Source organism: Mastomys coucha, unplaced genomic scaffold, assembly GCF_008632895.1.
Source record: "Mastomys coucha isolate ucsf_1 unplaced genomic scaffold, UCSF_Mcou_1 pScaffold21, whole genome shotgun sequence".
In the NCBI taxonomy this organism is placed as follows: Eukaryota; Metazoa; Chordata; class Mammalia; order Rodentia; family Muridae; genus Mastomys; species Mastomys coucha.
In genome coordinates, this window is record NW_022196904.1 from 88896061 (window position 1) to 88914809 (window position 18749).

General features: G+C 49.7%; 1 protein-coding gene across 2 annotated transcripts in view; it reads left to right on the forward strand.

The window, feature by feature from the left end:
• Positions 1–5226: 5226 nt before the first annotated feature.
• Chrdl2 (chordin like 2) overlaps positions 5227–18749 on the forward strand; it is a 28380-nt gene continuing 14857 nt past the window's right edge. Inside the window, exons 1-2 of one of the 2 annotated variants that reach the window (XM_031384391.1) lie at positions 5227–5468; positions 15489–15601. In XM_031384391.1, coding sequence (XP_031240251.1) covers positions 5387–5468; positions 15489–15601 — 195 coding nt within the window. In that variant the 5' untranslated portion in view covers positions 5227–5386. Of the gene's footprint in view, positions 5469–8768; positions 8968–15488; positions 15602–18749 lie in introns of those variants that run through there. The other variant, XM_031384390.1, reaches the window with a different exon arrangement.

Here is an 18749-nt window from a genome sequence, read left to right on the forward strand (position 1 = left end):
AAGGAACATTGGCAATGGTACAGATCTTTTAAAACCTCAAAGCTTGCCCCAGTGACACACCTCCTCCAACAAGGCCACACCTCCTAGTCCTTTCCAAATAGTTCCACCAACTGGGGAACTATATGAGTAGTCACACATATGAGCCTATGGGGCCATTCTCATTCAAACCACCACAGAGGACACCAGGGTTTGGTTCCTCATTAGAGCTAGAAACTGGTCAGAAATTTATGTCACTCTCTTCCAGGCTCAGAAACCCATGTGGAAAAAGATGCCAGAAAAAAAAATGTAAGAGTTGGAGGAGGGGAGCTGGCTCGAGGCACCGTACAGAACTGCCACAGATCATCACATCTGAGCCTCATGGACACGGTCAGGGAGGATCATGGGAACCTCTCCTGAGTATCCAGTCCCCTCTCCCAACCAGTGTTATGGAACTCTGCCCTAATTGCATGCCATCTTTTGGAAAGAGCTAAAGGCTGTAGATGGGAAAGGATGGGGATGGGGATCCATCTGTGCAGTCACAAGGGAGTCACCATCCCCCCTGCACACTGATTTTTGTGACTACTTTAAGGTCATCTGCATTTCTGCCCATAACCCCTCACCGTTGCTCTGTAAGTAGGCCTAATTAACCCACCAGTTTCCCTGGGTGAACTTTGGTGAATCATACCTTGGTTTGTCATCTGGACCTTGGGGAGGAGAATGAGACAGACAGTCTCTGTACTAGGGAAGTAATTTTAGCAACATGTCATAAACGAAGCATTGCTGCGATGGAATTGACCATCTTGCTTTGGGGAGAATTGTGGAAAGATCCTGGAGCTTTGGGCTGAAAAAAAAAATAGTTGATGCTTCACAGCTTAATGAGCTATGGTGCAAGCTTGGAAGATAACGCTGAGAGCAACACAGACAGTGGAACCCTGGAGGGTGAGGCTTCAGGAGGCACAAAAAGTTACACGATGTTTCCCAAATGAATATGGCTCCTACTCTTGTTACAACATTTTCTGTTCCCATGCATGCACCTATGGCCCTGTCAAGTACGCCAGTCGGGTGACTGAAGAAGAAAAGACTAGAACCTAGTATATTGATTTTTTTTTTTTTTTTTTTTTTTTTTTTTTTTTTTTGTCTTTCCCAGACAGGGTCTCACTATGTAACCCTAGCTGGAACACACTATGTAGGCCAAGTTGACTTTGAACTCACAGAGATCCACCTGCCTCTGTCTTCCAAGTGCTGGGATTAAAGGTGAGCACCCCTACACCAAGTTGCTGGTGGTTCAGCATACCATGTAAATGTCAGGCTTAGAAGGAACACGTTTGAAAATCTGATGAGAAAGGCATTTGGGGAAAGATTGTAGATTGATCTCTTCAAATGGTAGAAGGATGTGAAGATAATTGTGTTGCATGCAAATGCTTTTCAGAAGATGATCTGCTTAGCAGTCAAATGGATGGGATGATGCAGTCTGTGGACACTGTTTCCTTTTCTAGCCATTCCTGTCATTGCCCGATGGGCCCGGGAACAAACAGCCATGGCGGCAGAGATGGAGTTGTGCATGGCTCAGAAACATGGACTTCCACTCACTAAAGGCTGATTTGACTATGGCCGCTTCTGAGCATCAAATCTGCCAGCCGCAGAGACCAACCCCGAGGTCCTGATCTAGCATCATTCTCTGGGGTGACCAGTCAGCAACCTGGTGGTAGGTTCACCACACCACACCATTTCTACTGTGGAAGGGACGGTGCTTAAAAACACCTGTGAAGGCCACGCGACCAGTTACAGGAATGAGAACTGTAGTTGACAGGAATTTTTTTGTCCTACCTGTTATTAAGAATTTGTAAACACAGTAAGTCACAATTTGTGGTTGTCTTTCTTCTGCTTCTTTATCATGTAATATAACATCAGGTGATAGAATATTGGTGATTAAGTGTTGTAAATCTATACTATCATATTAAAGTCATAGGACATTAAAAAATGAAGTATTTTTCAAATGATTTTTGCTCTATAGAGCTCAGAAGATTCCAGGTCTTTGGAGTCTTTGGAGCTTCAAGATTTGCCATTTTCTCAATTGGATTTGATTATACTTTGCTGTGGTTGCTCGTTTTCCTTGGCCTTGTTTTTTTCTCCTTTGGAATATGAATGTCTACTTGGTACCATGATATATTATTGGAAGTGTGTTACATGGTTTTGATATTCATGGGAGCTTACAGTTAAGATATTGGAGACTGTGAAAGCATTAGCATTTTTAGGGGCTGGGAGACCTTTTAAAGTAGACTATAGTAACGTGTGCTGAGGTCAAACCCAAGGCCTTGCACATGCTTGGCAAGAACTCTAGCATGGGCGGAACACTTATGTTTGGGCCATGGCTTCATGGATAAGAGCACTTGTTCGACAAACATAAGAACCTGAGTTCAAATCCCCTGTACTCACATAAAAAAAAAATTGTGTGTGTGTCTGTTCAAGCCAGTAACTCCAGTACTGTCTGTTGTGGGAGGTGAGAGGAGAATCCTTGGGGCTGACTAGCTGGCTATTGGGCTGAGAACTAGATTCTTTCAGGTAGAGGTAGTCTCAAATAAGGTGGAAAGTGACCTAGCAAGGCAACGACTGCCCTCATCTGGTCACAACATGCAAGTGCAGGAGCATGTGCACCAAATACAGGTGTGCACATAGTGCACAAATGTGTACACGCAAGAGACACATGACAAAAATAAACAAGCAGCTCAAGGTCACAAGTTACAGCACAAGGGTACAGACCTATTTTCCTAGTCACAAGGAAGCTGAGACAGGAGGATCACCAAAGCCAGTTGGTGCAACTTGGCAAGACAGGAGTGGAGATGAGACTTGGTCAGAAAATGCTGGCCTACTTTGCTCGTGGCCCAAGGTTTAGAAGCAGAAGGAAACTGATCTTCTAGCAGAAGGAAAATGTGTACAACAATACAGAGGTGTGAAATGCATGGGCACTTTGGGGAGGCGAATGGTTGGTAAAGGTGTAGGGGTGGGTAGGGTAGGTGTAGGGGTGGGTAGGGTAGGTGTAGGATGGGTGCAATGAGGTAGAGAGGGTTGTAGGGGGTGTGGGGGAGGTGTAGGGTGGGTTAGGGGTGTATAGAGGAGTATAGGGGGTATAGGGTGGGTCCAGGGTGGGTAGGGTAGGTACATAGTGAGTGTGGGGGTGTGGGGGTGTAGGGTGGGTTAGAGGGGTGTAGGGTGGGTCCAGGGTGGGTCCGGGGTGGGTAGGATGAGTGCAGAGTGGGTATAGGGGTATAGGGGGTGTAGGGTAGGTTAGAGGGGTGTAGCGTGGGTAGGGTGGGTGACAGTGACAAAAAGGAGTCAGGAGTCAAATGTGCAGTCTTGAAGTCAATGCTGAATGCTGTATGTCTTAATCCCGTGAGTTACAAGATGGCCAGAATGGGTTCAAGGAGGGAGAGGAGACGTCCGGTTTGTCATTGAAATGATCAGCACAACTCTCATGGAGAATATGAGGAAAATACAGCAGAATGCCTGGACCAGGGACAGGAGCCCTGAGGACAGGCTGTGGGAAAAGACTGTGAGTAAGGAGTGAAGATACCAGAGCTCTGAGGAATTCTGAGATGGTGGAGACCCTTCTGGGAAGCAGGGTTAAGGAGAACACAATGAGCCCACCTTTGGCAACCTAGGACATCAGAACAGGTACAGAGCCCACATTGTCACTTCTTAGCAAACACTGTGTTCCGGAGGGAGGCGAGGGGGAGAGTTCTGAGAGAAGAACCTAAGTCTGAGGAGTACTGGGGGAAGTTCATGTTGAGTGGAGACTTTCTTGGTCACTGGTTCCTCCTGCTGCTTACTTGGGGTGAGGAGCACAACCTTAACCCTGCCAGTCACAGAACCCAGAGATCAGACCTTCTGCCAGAGTGGGGTGTAGCCTGCCATCTCTTCTCCTTTCTCACCCCTTTTCTGGTCTGAGACTCTGGTAGCTGTGTAAGAGAAGCTCAGGAATCAAGGTCCAAAGCGAGGATGGCTGTGTTTACCCACGGTGGCCCAGCAAGCTGTGGATGGAGCCAGCACCTTGAGTCTGCCCTTTTATTGCAGAGCCTGGGTGCTCTGGGGTGGATAGAGCTGGTTCTTTTCTTAGGGTCCTATTAGTTCAGGAGTTCATTCAACATAAGGTCTGGAACAGCAGCCTGCCAGGGCTGCTGGGGTTTTGGGTCAGCATGCTCACCTGGTGAAAAGACAAGGAAGACCCTGACACTGGCTGTCACTGGCACATACAGAGCAGTGGGCCTAGCCTGTACAAAGAGGTCATCCTGGGCTGCTTGGTAAATGGCAGCAGCAGTGAAAAGCAAAGACGGGGACCCTATAGCAAAGCTAGCTCTCAACCTGTGCATGGTGCCTGGGACCACCACCTGCCAATGGGAGATTCCAGGTACCAGAAATGGCTTTCCTCCAAAACTGAAGTGCTTTGATGTTCCTAATCTTATTTGATCCTTTGCAACATTTGCAGGACGGTATTGATGATCTTAAAAGTAACTGAAATCATCATTTTAGTGCTGGAGAGAAAACCTCTCTCTTAGGCGCTGTGTCCAAGCCCACAAACTGTTCAAAATGGCAAGTATCTCTGCACTCCCCCACCAAATACCCAATCCGTGACCTTCCCCATCCCAACACCAACCCCACTCAGTTCCATCTGAAATCTAACCGGGTTGGGTCCCCTTGCAGGCTGGGTACCGCGGGGAGCCAGGGGTTAAAACCCGGGGCGCTTGTGGCTCCTTCCCCCTCCCCAGCCCCCCTCGTCTCCACTCGGCGCCTCGCCTGGAGCGAAGGTTCCCAGCCCTGCTCTAGAGGGGAGGGGGAGAAATGGGCTTGTTTCTCGAGTGGCCAATCCACGAGCTCGCGGAGCCTCAGAGGAGGCGCCAGCACTAGGCCGGCCCGGGGCTGCAGGCTTCCCGCGGCAAAGTACAAATGCGCCCGAGCGCGGCGTCTGGCGCCCAAGGCGTGCACAGCGGCAGCGCTCAGCCTCCCCCGCGCCGCCACCGAGGGTCCTGTCGCCTCACCGTTCCCCAGACCCACGCCGGACCCCGCGCCGCTGCGGCAGCCAGCGCCACCGGGACACTGCGCCCCGGGTGACCGCGCCCCGCAGACCCTGGTCCTTTAACTAGCACCTTCTCCCTTTCTGCCATCGCTTTTCTCTTCATTTCCCCATCTCCCCATATCTCCATCTCCCTCTCTCTTTTTTCTCCTCGTCCCCTCCCTACGGTCGTCTCATCCGCACCTTAGACCTCTCCTTCTGCCCTTGACTCCTCTTCATCTTTGCTTCTCAGACTCCTCAGGCAGCAGTCGTTCTTGGTCCTGGGGACTTACTTGTGTCCTTCTTCTCTCACTTTCTCCCGGCTCATCCCGGGGTTGCCTGACCTTGGGACAAGGAAGGATGGTTCCCGGAGTGAGGATCATCTCCTCTTTGCTGGGACTTGTGATGTTCTGGCTCCCGTTGGACTCGCAAGCACGAGCCCGTAAGTAGAAACCAGGCAAAGTCTGGGCAGGCAAGGGGAGGGATGCGAACCAGTGGGATGTACTTTGCTGGAAGATGTTAGGACCTGGGGACCCCTTAACGCATGCATTTACCCAGGCAGCACCTGCACAGCAAGGGTAGATGTTGCTCTGTGACCAGTGTGAGCTGGTGAGTCTTGGGGGAGGAAGGGTTTGGCAAAATTCCTTTGTGGGGGGCTGCTGAGGCAGAGTATTGCGCATTGTGGAAAAGGACCTTGCTCCCAGCAGCCTGGTGTGTCAGAGTGTGGAAGACAGAAAGGCTGTTGTGTGAAAGAGCTCCTGGGCAGAAAGATGAATAAAGTAGAGTCCATTATTGCTTTTGATACTCACAACACTCCAGTGGGGGTGTCATCATTACGTTTAACAGATGAATAAAGTCAGCAGGGCGAAGAGAGGAAAGTTGCCCGAAGCTCATAAGCCATCCAAAGCCAAGAGTCTAATTCCAAATCCTGCCTTACAGAGTCTGGAAGACACCCTGACTTGGGGGTGTGAGGCTGGAAGGCATCAGGGCATGGTGAAAAAGATGAGGTTCTTCATCTTCCCAGCCCCACTGTATGCCAGCTGAGGGGTCAGACACGGAGGGCACCTCACTGTCTCTTTTCTAATCTATAAAATATGAGCCTCTTAAAACCGTTATGAGTATTAAATGACAGGAGCAGGCAGAACAACTTGCATAGGGATGTTACAAGGTGGCCTCATCAAAGTGTATCAGCTGCCTAACCACCACCACCCCACGGAGTTTCCACTTCAAACAGTAGGTTATGGAGGACCACAGCCTGTTTCCTAACTGTCCCCTTAAGCTGGTTACCCCTTCTGAGCCCCCCTGATAAACAGAGGCCAACGAAGACAGTAGTTTGCTCCAGGCCACAGTTGCACAGCCAAGCTTGAAGACCCCAGGTGTCCACCTCCTAGCTGGCAACCTTCTGTGTCCAGGGCTTGGCTCCACCTGCCAGCTCTGCTTCTGTCTGACTCATGACTTTGTGGAGCTAGCTAGTGAGGCTAGATTCTGTCCTGTTTCTTCTGGGGAGGGAAAGGTTGCATGTCTGTCTGGTGTTCCTTAGCCTGCCAGTGGCGGGAGGTTCATGGACATTCTCATAAGGGGACAACAGAGAGAGCTCAGAATTGGGTTCAAGTCGTGACTCTGCCTCTTACACCTGTGTTACTTTTCAAACTTCTGTGAGCCTCAGCTTCTTCATCGGCAAAAGAGAGCTACTAACCAAGGTCTAAGGGTGTGGGGAAGGACTAAAGGAAGTGATGCTATCAAATGCCTAGCAAAATGTCAAACATTCAGTAAATATCCCCTCTCCTTCCTTAAACCCTGAGAGTTTCCTCCTAGTCCGCCTGCTGTCTACTGAAAGAGACTTAGTCTCAAAGGACTACCATGCCTGCCCTGGACTTGGCCCTGCCCCAGCAGCTTCCTTCCCAATATCATTGCCCTGGGTGACCCACTCTGAGGGTGGCTCAGGGGTACTCAAAGCTCTCCCTTTCCCCCCCCCCCATGATCACTAGACCTTCAGCGATTCAGACACCTCTACCAGAAAATTCTGTCTGGTGGTGACCTGCTCCCTTTCTGACCCTCCCCCTCTGTGCCTCCAAGGGGCCTTCCAGTCTGTGTCTGTCTCCAGGTCCTGCAGTAGGGCTATCTCCCCCATAAATACAGAGCTCCAGCTACTCAAGAAAATGACTGTCACTAAGGTGAGGTGACCTAGCATTCTGAGAGGGGCATTAAGATCCTGGTGTTGTCATGGCTGGAAGAGCTTTCCCTTCTGTGTCGACCATTGGATTATCTACTTTCACAGTTCATCTGAAGGAGGGTCTACTACAAACAAAGAAAGCAACAGAGACCTAGATCCCAACCCAGGATCTGTCATTTGTTGGCTATGTTAATTGGGACGTATCCTGTATCTCTGAGCCTAAAGATGATTGGTGCTGTTGATCTGAGAATTTTGCGAGTCTCCTGCCAGTATCCTATTTTAAGGTCTTGCATGAAAAGTGTTGTCTCAGGGTAAGAGAGATCTCAAGCCTGTGATGGGTAAGAAGTCTCCTGGTGACATCCAAAGTGCTTTTACAAATGGTGCCAACAGATGGGTGTTCTCAGGTCCAAGGCAGCCACACCCTCAAATATGTCTAGGGCCAGTGAGCAGGGGTTTTGGCGTACTCCTTAGTTGAAGTCCAAGGCTGCTCAGCAAAGGTTATTTATGCTCTTTGGCTCTACTTCCACCCACAGATTCATACCGAGTCTCAGTTAAGCCACACTGAGCCCTAACTGTCCGACACTCACCACTGACTGACCCCCAGTTCCACCTGAGGCTGGAGGCTTTGGCCTTGTTTCCGACTGGTGTTGATCCTAGTTCCAGGTGGAGTCACATCTGTGTGGTTCCACCCTACTCATGCATCCCCTCTGTGACTTAGAAGTGACCCCATTCCCTACTCATCTCCAGGGCCTTCTCTAGTACTTGCTCCTCTCTGCACTGTGTCCTTACAAACTGTCTAACAAGCTCCAGGAGTCTCTTCTCTCCTTTTAGCTAACGCTACTTCCAGGAGAGGGTCAATTGCTAAGTAAGACATCAACTCTCAAGGTTTGTATCTTAAAGGAATTGGAGCTTCAGTCCTCAGGTGATAGAATCTCAGGCCACAGCAGCAGGCCTGGACAAGAAGGTAGTTGCTACAGGATGATGTGGTTCCAAAGGCAAACGCATCATTGGAATGTCAGGGTCCCAGCACTTGCTCTTTCCCTGATTCCAAAAGTAACCCCAGGCCTCTGTTTGCCACCTATAACGTGAGATGCTTGTCCTTAAATAAGTTATGTGTGAGGACCATGGTAGCATTGACTGTCTCTAAGATCAAGATGTCCTGGCCTTCAATCTGAGTCCACATGACTTTGGGAGTATGTAAGGATTCTGCCTGTGGGGAGGAGTAGATGAACAGAACATTACCTATGAAAAAGTGCCTGGGGGGTGGGTATGGGGAAATATGTGTCATGAGATGCTTACCAGTATAGAATCCTGCTGTGTTGTCCATCTTAGTCACATCTCTATCCATCTGTCCAGACGTGCTCAATTGAGTGGAGAGCAGGTAAGGAAAGGCTTGAAGTTCAGCCTTGGGCAAGGCTCTGTGTCTGGGTCTCTAGCCACGAGCTTCTGCACCTCCCTGCTCCCACCAGTAGAGGTCTCTGCCTCACTCACTGGCTCCAAACTGTAAGTCCGGAGACAGCTGTGCAGTTGCTCCAGCTGTTGCACCTGTTGAGAGCTGGCCTCTCAAGTTCCCGCAGCAGCCCGCCATAGCACCGGCTCAGAGAAAGGACCTACAATATCTTGAACTCCCAAAGAGGAGGACTGATGTGAGAGAGATGTCCCTAGGAGATGCGGTGCAAACATCAGGCACCACTCTGGGTAGGACCTGAACTTGTTGCTCATTCTTGTATTCAGGAGTTCATTGTGTCTCAGCTGAGTTCGTTTGCTTGTAAGTCGAAGGCATTTCTTCTGGCCCTGTCACCTGGATGGGCACCTCTGTAAGCATCCTCTCCAGAGCTATAGAATGGTGGTGGAGTCTAGGCGGGGACAGAGAAGGGATCTCTGGCAAGTCCTGACTACTCCCTTACTGGGGCTCTTTTTCTAGAGTAAAGGGACTGGGCATGGTCTGAGTTCCTAACTTTCTAGGACTCTGTGGATCTAAGTGTGTATAGTCAAGCAAAATAGAATGCATGCCCTTCCTGGCTCAACAATTCTGTCTTTGGAAGTCTGGCTATTCTCTTCTGTGTCTGTCCAGATGAAGAGAGATATAGTCAAAGAAGTGTATCCCTTTTACACAATTTAGCCACTGAGGCATTTCTTGTATCATTAAGAGGCGACCCTCAAGGAAAGCCAGAGCCCAGGGAAAAGCTTATGTCTTCAAGGGGAGTGTATCTGTCTGTGTAAATAAAGTATGGCTATGTGGGTAAAAGTGGGATCTGAGGGCCCACATTCCTGGGCAGTCCAGCTCCCTCAGCTTTTCTGAGTTCTTGCTCTGATTCCAGACCTCACTCTCCTCTCCCTGAACCTCCGGGTATGTGTCCATGGCCTTCTCCAGCCTTACTGCTTTTTAGTTGTCTTTCCTGATTGCTATTGGAAGAGTCTTTAGGCATCCTCCCCACCTTTGACCTTGCCCACACTGGGTCAGACTGTGGGATGTGCTAGGAGGAGACCCTGGAGATCCTCTCATAAAGATCAGGGAATCATCTGTGCCCTCAGCGGCCCTGGCTCCCGACCTCTGTGTACACTGTGTTCTTTGGTTTGGCAGGTGGTTTGGGAGTCAGTGGCCAAGAGCTGGAAGGGGAGGTCAAAGGTTAATTCGTGTCATGTGGCAAGATATACCTGTTGAAAGGGCCTTGTTCTTCTCCCATGCAATAATGTTGTGTTTGTTGTTGTTAAGGAGAGAGGTTTCCAGGATTAAAGACCATAATTGGCTCCTTTGCTGGAGCTGCACTCTCTCTTCCTTTAACTTCATCCATCCATCCACTGGGTCATTCATGAAGCGCTAACTCTACGCAGGCTCTGCACTGGGCAGAGAGTCAACATCTGTTCCTTCTTTTCACACAGTCTGGTATAGAAGACAAATCCACTCAACTAGTGTTTCTAATTCTCATGAATTAGGACAGCTTTGTGACCAGGCTTAACTCAGTTCTGAAGGTGAAGCCAGGGTCCTACAGGGTCGGGGTGGCTTTGTGGAAACGATGGCATGTAAACTGTCTTTGGAAAAGTGGGGGAGGGGCCGGTCCAACACTGGCAGTGTGCTCCAGCTAGAGGAGACTTCAGTGAGAAGACCTTGAAGTGTGATGAGTGAGAGGCAAGCAAGAGGGGGTGAACCTGAAAACAGGGTTACCACAAATAGTAGTGGTCGAAAACATCTGGGAGCCAGCTCAGGGACAGCCTGGGGGTGGGGGGCAGGGACTATCTGAGGTCTGTCTGGCAGATATGTCCACCCTGAATTGAGACCAGATAAACTAACTCCAAATACGTCCTGTCTGTCAAAGTAAGAAAGGAGTCCAGGTGTAGCCTGTGGATGTGAGTGCTTCCTGTGACCTCTGACCCCCTCTCAGGGTCCTCTCTGTCCTAGCAAGTAGTCACTCTGGTCTCTGTGCTTTTTTTGCAGGTGGTGGCTCCTTATGACTGTCAAGCCACTCCCCTCCTGCTCCTTGTTAACACTTCCAAGATCCTACCTGGTGTCTCTTCTCTCCCTCTCTCCCTCTCTCCCTCTCTCTCTTTCTCCCTCTCTCCCTCTCCCCCCCCCTCTCTCACACACACACGCACACACACACACACACACACATCACACTATGTTCCACATCTGTTTGTCAAGCTCCAGGCCCGTGGCTGGGTTACGACTTGAGCTGCAGAAGCTCTGCAGATCAGTGAACAGTAGGAACGGTCACTGCATGTGGTGCCCAGTGCCCAGCCGTCACTGCTCTGTCATTTCCTGGTCCCTGCCCAGGGGCTACGACCGCTGTAGTCACTTTCTGTCACTCTGCTAACTTTCGTGTTGCCAACAGCACGGGCTGCTGTGCTTGCACTCTGGCTTGCAGGTAGTTTTGAACTACCCAACACCCCATGCACCCAAGCCAGCGCCATCCTCTCCTGATTGTCCCTCTGGGCTCTCCACCCCATATCTCACCCATTCTGCCTTATAGCCTGCCTGTGAAACCTACAATCATGCTTCTTCAGTCTGTACCTTTGCTAATTAATATTCCTTCCCTTTAGGTCCAGCCCTAGATTTGCTGTGGTACTAACTCACCAGGGTGAGAGCCATAGTGCTTCCCTGATCCTTTGCCCACTGACCCTCCAGTCAGCTTTCAACTCCTGTGGCCCACAGTGATACTTCTGAAGTGCACGCTTGATCATGTGTCCTACCCCAGTTAATGCTTTCCACAGCTGGCCTTTGCCCTCTTGACTGCAAGACGTCATTATGAGCGCCTATCCCTCCTTCCCCAACCAGGGCTCCTCCACTCTTACTCCTGCATTCCCAGTCTCTGCCCAACCTTCTGAGCCACTCTCAGCTCATCAGCCACTCTGCATCAAAAGCTGAGGTCCAGATAGGTGCTGGTGATACTAAGGGAGGCAGGACTGGCTTGTGAGTGAAGCTAGAAGCTAGGAGCTCCTTGAATGAGGACACTTTGGAGATATGACCTCTGGGGAATTATGATATTCATGGCTAGGAGGTGCTGGAGGAGGCCCTGAGAACTCTGAAAATAAATACCACGAGAGACAGACTCTTGAGGAAGAGCCAGCACCCAGTTCTGGTTTTTGTCAGTCTGGTCTTAGGCACTATCTAAATGGATATGTATTGTAACTTGTGTCAGACCCTAAGCATGGCGTGTATAGGAGCTGACTTAATTCTAGATTCACCCTAAAACACTGAATATTACAAGTCCCACTGAACAGATGTGGAATTGCTCGTGGGATGCTTAAGTAGCTTTGCTCAACTTAGGCTTCAAGTAAAAGTAAGTCTATGAGTTAAGCCCTGACCACTGGGACTACTAAAGGTCCTAAAAATAAGATGCTATAGGTAGATAGATAGATAGATAGATGATAGATAGATAGATAGATAGATAGATAGATAGATAGATAGATGACACATACACATACATATATACATACATACATATATGCATACATAGACAGATACATGGATACATAGACAGACAGCTAGAGCTGGACATAGAGAATGGTGATGGGTGATAGCCAGGAGAGGATGCAGAAGGCCATGGAGGACAAGGGAGGGAGATGGGAAGGGCACACTGCCTCCCTGTCTGTGGCACTCAGAATTGGCCCCAGTGGCTCCCAGAACTTCATCCTAATACACCTTGGAGGACCCAAGACTCTGGAATCGATGTAGCCAGCAGAATCTCAAAGAACTGTGAAATAATCCATCTACCTCATGACCACAGCATCAAACAAGCTGATTAGAAGCTTCATTGTAGTGAAATGTAGCCTTTTACAAACACACAAGTACCAATAGTGAATCTTAGAAACCTAGAAACCTTAGAATTTGAAATCATGGATTCATAGACTACACAGAAAACCTCTAGAGACAAGAGCCTGCCCCTGAGTATCTTCTAAATAGGGAAACTGAGGCTTAGAAAAGCTAAGATGTTTCTGGACATCACCCTGTCTGAGTATTGGCAGCTTCAGGGGTGAGCACTCCTGCTACAGCCTTGTACGGGAGCTCATGCTTCTGCCAGGGTCACTGGAAGAACCAGGACGGCTGTGCTTGGCAGTCTCCTCCCCTCCTGGTTTCACATGGCCTTGGGCACACACCTCCCTAAAGGAAGAGAGAGCTCCAGGCACCTTAGAGGGCATGGTAGGGTGGAGTATGTGGCCACCAAAGGCCTCCTGCCAGGCCCCCCACAGACTCAGCTTCTGCCAGGCATGTTGGTGGCAGGGAGGAGCCCTGACTGAGTGGCTCCTGTCCTCACACTCTGAACAGGCAGGGAAGGGAAGGCATGCCAACTGGCACAGAAGCCCAAGGCTTTAGGACCGCCCCAAGGAAGGTAGGACACGGTTTCTTCAACAACTGAGACCTAAGGTGGTCACGGTGTTGCAATCAATCCTCCCTCGTGGGGGGAGGAGACTGAGGAAGAAAGACATTATTCACTCCTTGGAGAGTTGGGCTGGCTCTAGCCAGCACCCCAGCTGGGCCTGTGTTCCACCCTCTGCCAGGGGAGGCTGAGAGATAAACACAGCTCATTTGATACGGGTAAGCCAGGCCAGCCAGGCATTGCTGGCTCTGGGGAATAGGACCTGCTGTTTGGTGCCACTGTCCGAGGTGGGCTGGTCGGAAGCAGGTAGGGAGAAAGCTCCCTAAAGTCCTCCATGGCCCACTAAAGCCCAGACTATGGCACCATGACGATGACGCCCAAGCTTCGTCCTGAGAGGCCAAGAGGGCTGAGCAGGAGCTGTGTGAGAAGCCAGAGGAAGACCAGTATTTTTCCCATTTAAGCAACTTCCTAAGGTATAGACATGGCCTTAGAAATCCATGTGGAGCTGTGTGTCAGGGGCCTGTCTTCAGCCCACCCTGGTTTGTGTATGAAAGTTTCCATACAAGCTCTCCTTAGCTAGAGGCTAGCCCTTGGTGTGAACCTGAAAGCCTGAGAGAGCATGATTCTGAGCCCCTGGGTCCAAGACACTCCAACAGAAGTTAGGAGAGAAGCCCCAGAGACAACTTCTACATTGTAGAACAGTAGCAAGCTAGGAGGAAAAGCCAGGGCAGAGTATAGTGGCTGGTGGAGCCGAGAGAGAAAGAGGTGGAGACCACAGGCCTGGGTTAGAGGGTGGCACAGGTGTTGGGCTCCTCTTTGAACACTAGGGTTCTGAATTCAAATCACTGGCTGGAGTGCTGTGGGCAAGCCTTTGCTTTCTCCCAGGGTTTTCTTGTAATTGTGACATCACAAATCACTACGGGATGAATTAATTACCTCGCTCATGTTTCAGAGTGTATTCCTCTCCTTGGCATTCAGCCATATCCAAGAGGTCATGGCTCTGTGCTTGGTGCTATAGTCACCACAGAGCATCTCACCTGTAGTCACCTCAATGAGTGGCCTGCATGCATTGCAGCAATTCATTCACACACAGTGTTTAGGAAAGATTAACTCTTTTTATTACACAGGGTCTTGTGTGCCCCAAGTTGGCCCCAAACCCATATGTAGTTGAGGATGACCCTGAACTTCTTATCTTCCTCCTCCACCTTCAGAGTGCTAGAGTGACCTGCTGCCTGATGGATGTGATGCTGAGGATCAGACCCAAGCTTTTGTGTGTTCTAGGCAAGTGCTCTACCAACTGAGCTACACCACAGCTCCCATTAAGTAAAGTATATAAAATGCTCAGCACAGAGAATAGCTGCAGGTTCCCTTGTCCCTGTTTCAATATGGAGGCGCCTAGCACTGGCTGGGTGCTCTCCACCCCCATTCCTTCTGAAGAGAGGAGCTCAAGCAATTGACAGGGCAAGAGGCATAGTGAACCCAGGTAGCCATGTTGAAATAGGAAGCCTGACCCTGGACTGGCAAGGGGAATAGTGATTGGTTAGAAATAAAAGGAGGCGGAGGCTTTAGGAGTGCAGAAAGGCGTCTAACCCACCTCAAACACAAGCTAGTGTTTCAATCATTCTGAGAAATAATCCCTGAACTTATTAGCAATGGATACAGAGACAACTAAAAAGTCAGTTAAGGTGACAGTCATGACTCAGAGAAGTAACAAAGGTGATTTTTGTCTCTCTCTGTTGCATGCGGGCATGTGTATGTGTACAGATGAGCAGGCACATGTATGCATGGATGTGGAGGCCAGAGGTTGACGTTAGGTGTCTTTCTGGACTGCTCCCCACCTTATATTGAGTCAGAGGTCTGTCACTTGAACCCAGCAGTTGCTGATTGGGCTTCTGCTAGTCCAGCCAGCCAGATTTCTCCAGGGATCCCCTGCCTTCACCTCCTCAGTACTAAAATTCCAGGAAGACTACACCTTTGGGACATTCCACACGGGTGCTGAGGATCTGCACAGCAGTCCATTTTAATGATATATGAAAGTAGGGTGTCGTGTGTGTGTCGTGTGTGTGCGTGTGTGTGTGTGTGTGTGTAAGAGGCAGAGTGAGAGGAGAGGAATAAATGGGACAAAGGAAAAAATGAGTGTGAGGCAAAGGAGAATGCATTGAGAGTGAGGAAGCTCAGGCTTTCTCCCTGCTTGGTATGCTAACTGTTGTGTGGCCTTAGCATGCAAATTGTCCTTTCTGGACCTCATATCGTCCACCTATGTATAAGAACTACCATTTGTAGCCTAGAATGTTGATCTGAAAGCATTTCATTGTTTGATCCCCTCACAGCCCTGTAAACTGCCAGCAACATGCCTAATAGCAAGCATGTGGTCCAGCTAAGATGCAAACTCAGATATTCTGGGAACAGGGATGAGGCAGAACTCTGAGTTGGAACCTCCTGAAACTAACACTCCTCATTGGCTTGCCAGGCCCGGGCAAAGTCTGCCTTTTCGGTGAAAAGATATATACCCCTGGCCAGAGCTGGCACCCGTACTTGGAACCACAAGGCACGATATACTGTGTGCGCTGTACCTGCTCTGAGGTAGGTCCCTCTGGCTGCTGGGCCACCTATATCAGGTATGTCTGGAAGACAGAGGATAGGTGGGCCCAGGAATTATCATTCTATAACGATGTTGTTAGAAACAGTGGTGGGCTGAGGATCTGGTCTCCAGTCTAGTTTATGTTGGTGCCTGCCTTGCTGTCTGTCTCCACCCAGCCTAGCTTCTGTGACTTCACACTCCTTCCCTTCCAGGGAATTCCCTCCAGCCTTCTTCCTCACCCTTCCTCAATAGACATTCCTCCAACTCAGCTGATCCAAATACTCCTTCTCCAAGGCTTTGCCTGGAGCAGTAATGACCTCTGCCTAGAAGCAGCTTTTCCTGCATGGACATCTGTGCCTCTTTCTCCTAATTACTGTTCACAGTTATGTGCGTCTTCTGGATGGGGCCCCCAAGAACACGGTTCACATCTAGCCAAAGGCTGGACCAAACAGTGCAGAGACCGTGCCTTGTTTTTACTTCCATCTCCTCCTACCCCAACTATATCAGTCAGCTTTCCTTTACCACGACAAAACATAAACGTATAAACATATAAACAGGAAAGGTTTGCTCCATCTCACAGTTGTAGATGTTCTAGGCCAATTGGCCTTATTGCTCACTTCATGGCCGGGAAACCAAAGAATGAGGAAGAAGCCCAAGTCCCGCCATCTTCTTTATGGGCACACCCCCAGTGACCTATGGACAAAATCCCATCTCCTGGGGGGCTACAGAGCGTTCATGGCTTCACCCTGGGGCCTTTAACACATGCACCTTCAGGGTCATTCAACATTCAAATGATCACCATCCCCACTCTTCCCTGGGCTCACACAGTCGGGTAGCATAAAGGAGAGCCATGCAACTCAGAATTCTCCAAGGAAGTGAGAGGATGGGGGAACAGGAGTGGGCCAGAGGGGACACCCAGAAACAGGTCTCTGTTGGGAGGTCTTGAAGTCATTTTCTGGGTGATGCTGGGGGCTTCTGGCTCTCAGACCCTCCGCACCTTCCTTTCCTCACAGACTAAGAGATGTAAGGGGCAGAAGTTCTAAGAGCCTGTGTGGTTAAGCCAGAACTTCCAAGGGCAGAGAAGAGCCTTGAGACTCGAACTGGGAGCCAGTGATTGTTCCTCATCTCCACTGGGCCTGCTCCTGGGTCTTTCCCTCTCTCTCCCCATTGTTCCCATAACGTTAGCTTTAGGTAGAACTCAGACACAAACAGGGGTACAACTCCTCCAAAGTTCCAGCTGCCTTTTTTTTTTTATCTTTTTATACATCTGAAGCCAATAAGCCATTTTTAAAAAGCTTTATGAAATATAGCCAGAAAAACAGAAAGGAAACCATAACAAAAAATTCCAGACGTGTCACATGGTCCAGTTGACAAAGGCCAAGTTTTGTGATCCACAGGAGCTTATTCATGTCTCCTTCCCCAGAGTTCACACATGTAGCTTCTCTTCCTTGGCCCAAAGGACCACTGCCCACATCTGCAAAGTGCAGCGAACACCTCATCTCTCTCCACCATGGCCCGTCTCCACCATCTAAGCCACCTTCACCTCTCACCTGGTGAGACGGCTGCATGAGCCTGCCAACAGGTCTCTCTGCTGTGCCTCTCAAAATCCATTCTCTGCAAATGCAGACCTATGGTGTTTCTTAGCTCTTAAAATCACCCAATATCCCCCACCTTGCACAGAGTCTCATGTAGCCTAGGCTAACCTCAAATGCATTTGAGGATAATCATGAACATCTGATCCTTCTGCCTATCCCTCAACAGTGCTGGGGTCACAGGCATGGGCCACTGTGCTAACTTTTTGCAGCGCTAGGGATTGAACCCAGGACTTCACATATGCTAGGCAAGCACTCTTCTAGCCTAGCCTGCTGGCAGTTCTCCATGATCCAACCTCCCCCACTCATCTTCCAACTCCATGCCCTTGATGCAGCCACACCAGCCTGATGTCTGAACCTCCAACGTTTGAAACATTCGTACTTATTTCCTCCATTGAAATCGTCTTCTCTCATGTCATGAATGACAGCTTTTTCCCTTCCTGGTTCATAATGTGACTGTAAGGGAGGGCTTCCCTTACAGTCTCTAAATGTGTCTTCTAATCACATCTCCTGGTTTGGTCATGACCATAAACATAACACCTGAAGTTAGCTTGTCTCTGCTTCTAACTGCCCTGTGGTTCATCTCCAGCCACTAGGATGCAGGCTCCTGAGGACGAAAGACTGTCACTCCTGGTTGTATGCCTGTGCTCAGTATAAGCACCAAAACTGTCCCAGCACCCCACAAAGGCATGGCCCCTGATCATGGTGTTTAGCTTCTGTGTGACCTCAGGCAGCCTCAGGGACAGTCTTCCAGTATGGATGCTAGTGTTGGGGACAGAAAGTGAGGTCATCTATATTTACACAGTCACTCCAACAATGGTGGCTCTGACTTTAACAGTGAAGTTCCCTCTGGCCACAAACAGCCCTGCCACCTGCCTGTCACCCTCCAAGCTGCCTTCTTCTGATCCTCCTCAGCAAGAGCCAAGATCTTTAGACCACATGTCCCTCAAAATCTGTCTTGCTTCTCCAAGGGCCTCTGTTCACCCCCTTAAGACTGACTGAGCTCCACAGGTGTCAGATCTCTAGGAGGTCACTGTTGAAGCACAAGCCATGGCTGTGGCTCTGAGCACACCCCTTCCCTCTGACCAGTCCTCAGCATTCTCTTGGGCTACTTGGGAAGCAGGGACTCCAGAGGGATTTGGACAGTCTAGGGTCTTGCTTGGTGCAAGAGGCTGCTTCTGGGAGAAGTCTTGTCTATAACTTCTGCTGGGCAGAGGGCAATAAAAGAGGACAACATGCAAGAGGGCTGGAGCCAGCTTGATTAACATTAGGGTTTAAACAGTGCTGGCTCCGTTCATTTGTGAGCCTCCATGTCTGACCCTGGCTCTCTCTTCTCCCACCACCCTCACACTTTTAGATTTTAGTGGTTGCTTGGTTAGAGTCAGGGGCCCTGTACCAACCATTGCTTTGGAGTCCATGCTTGAATAGGGGAGACAGATGTAAAGGTACAGCACTCTGCGACTGGCACAGGGGCAAGAGCAAGGGTGGGGAGGTTAAGGAAGGGCTGAGAGATGCCCTGGTGCTCTAGGAGACCTCTGGAAGGAGCTGGGACCCCTCT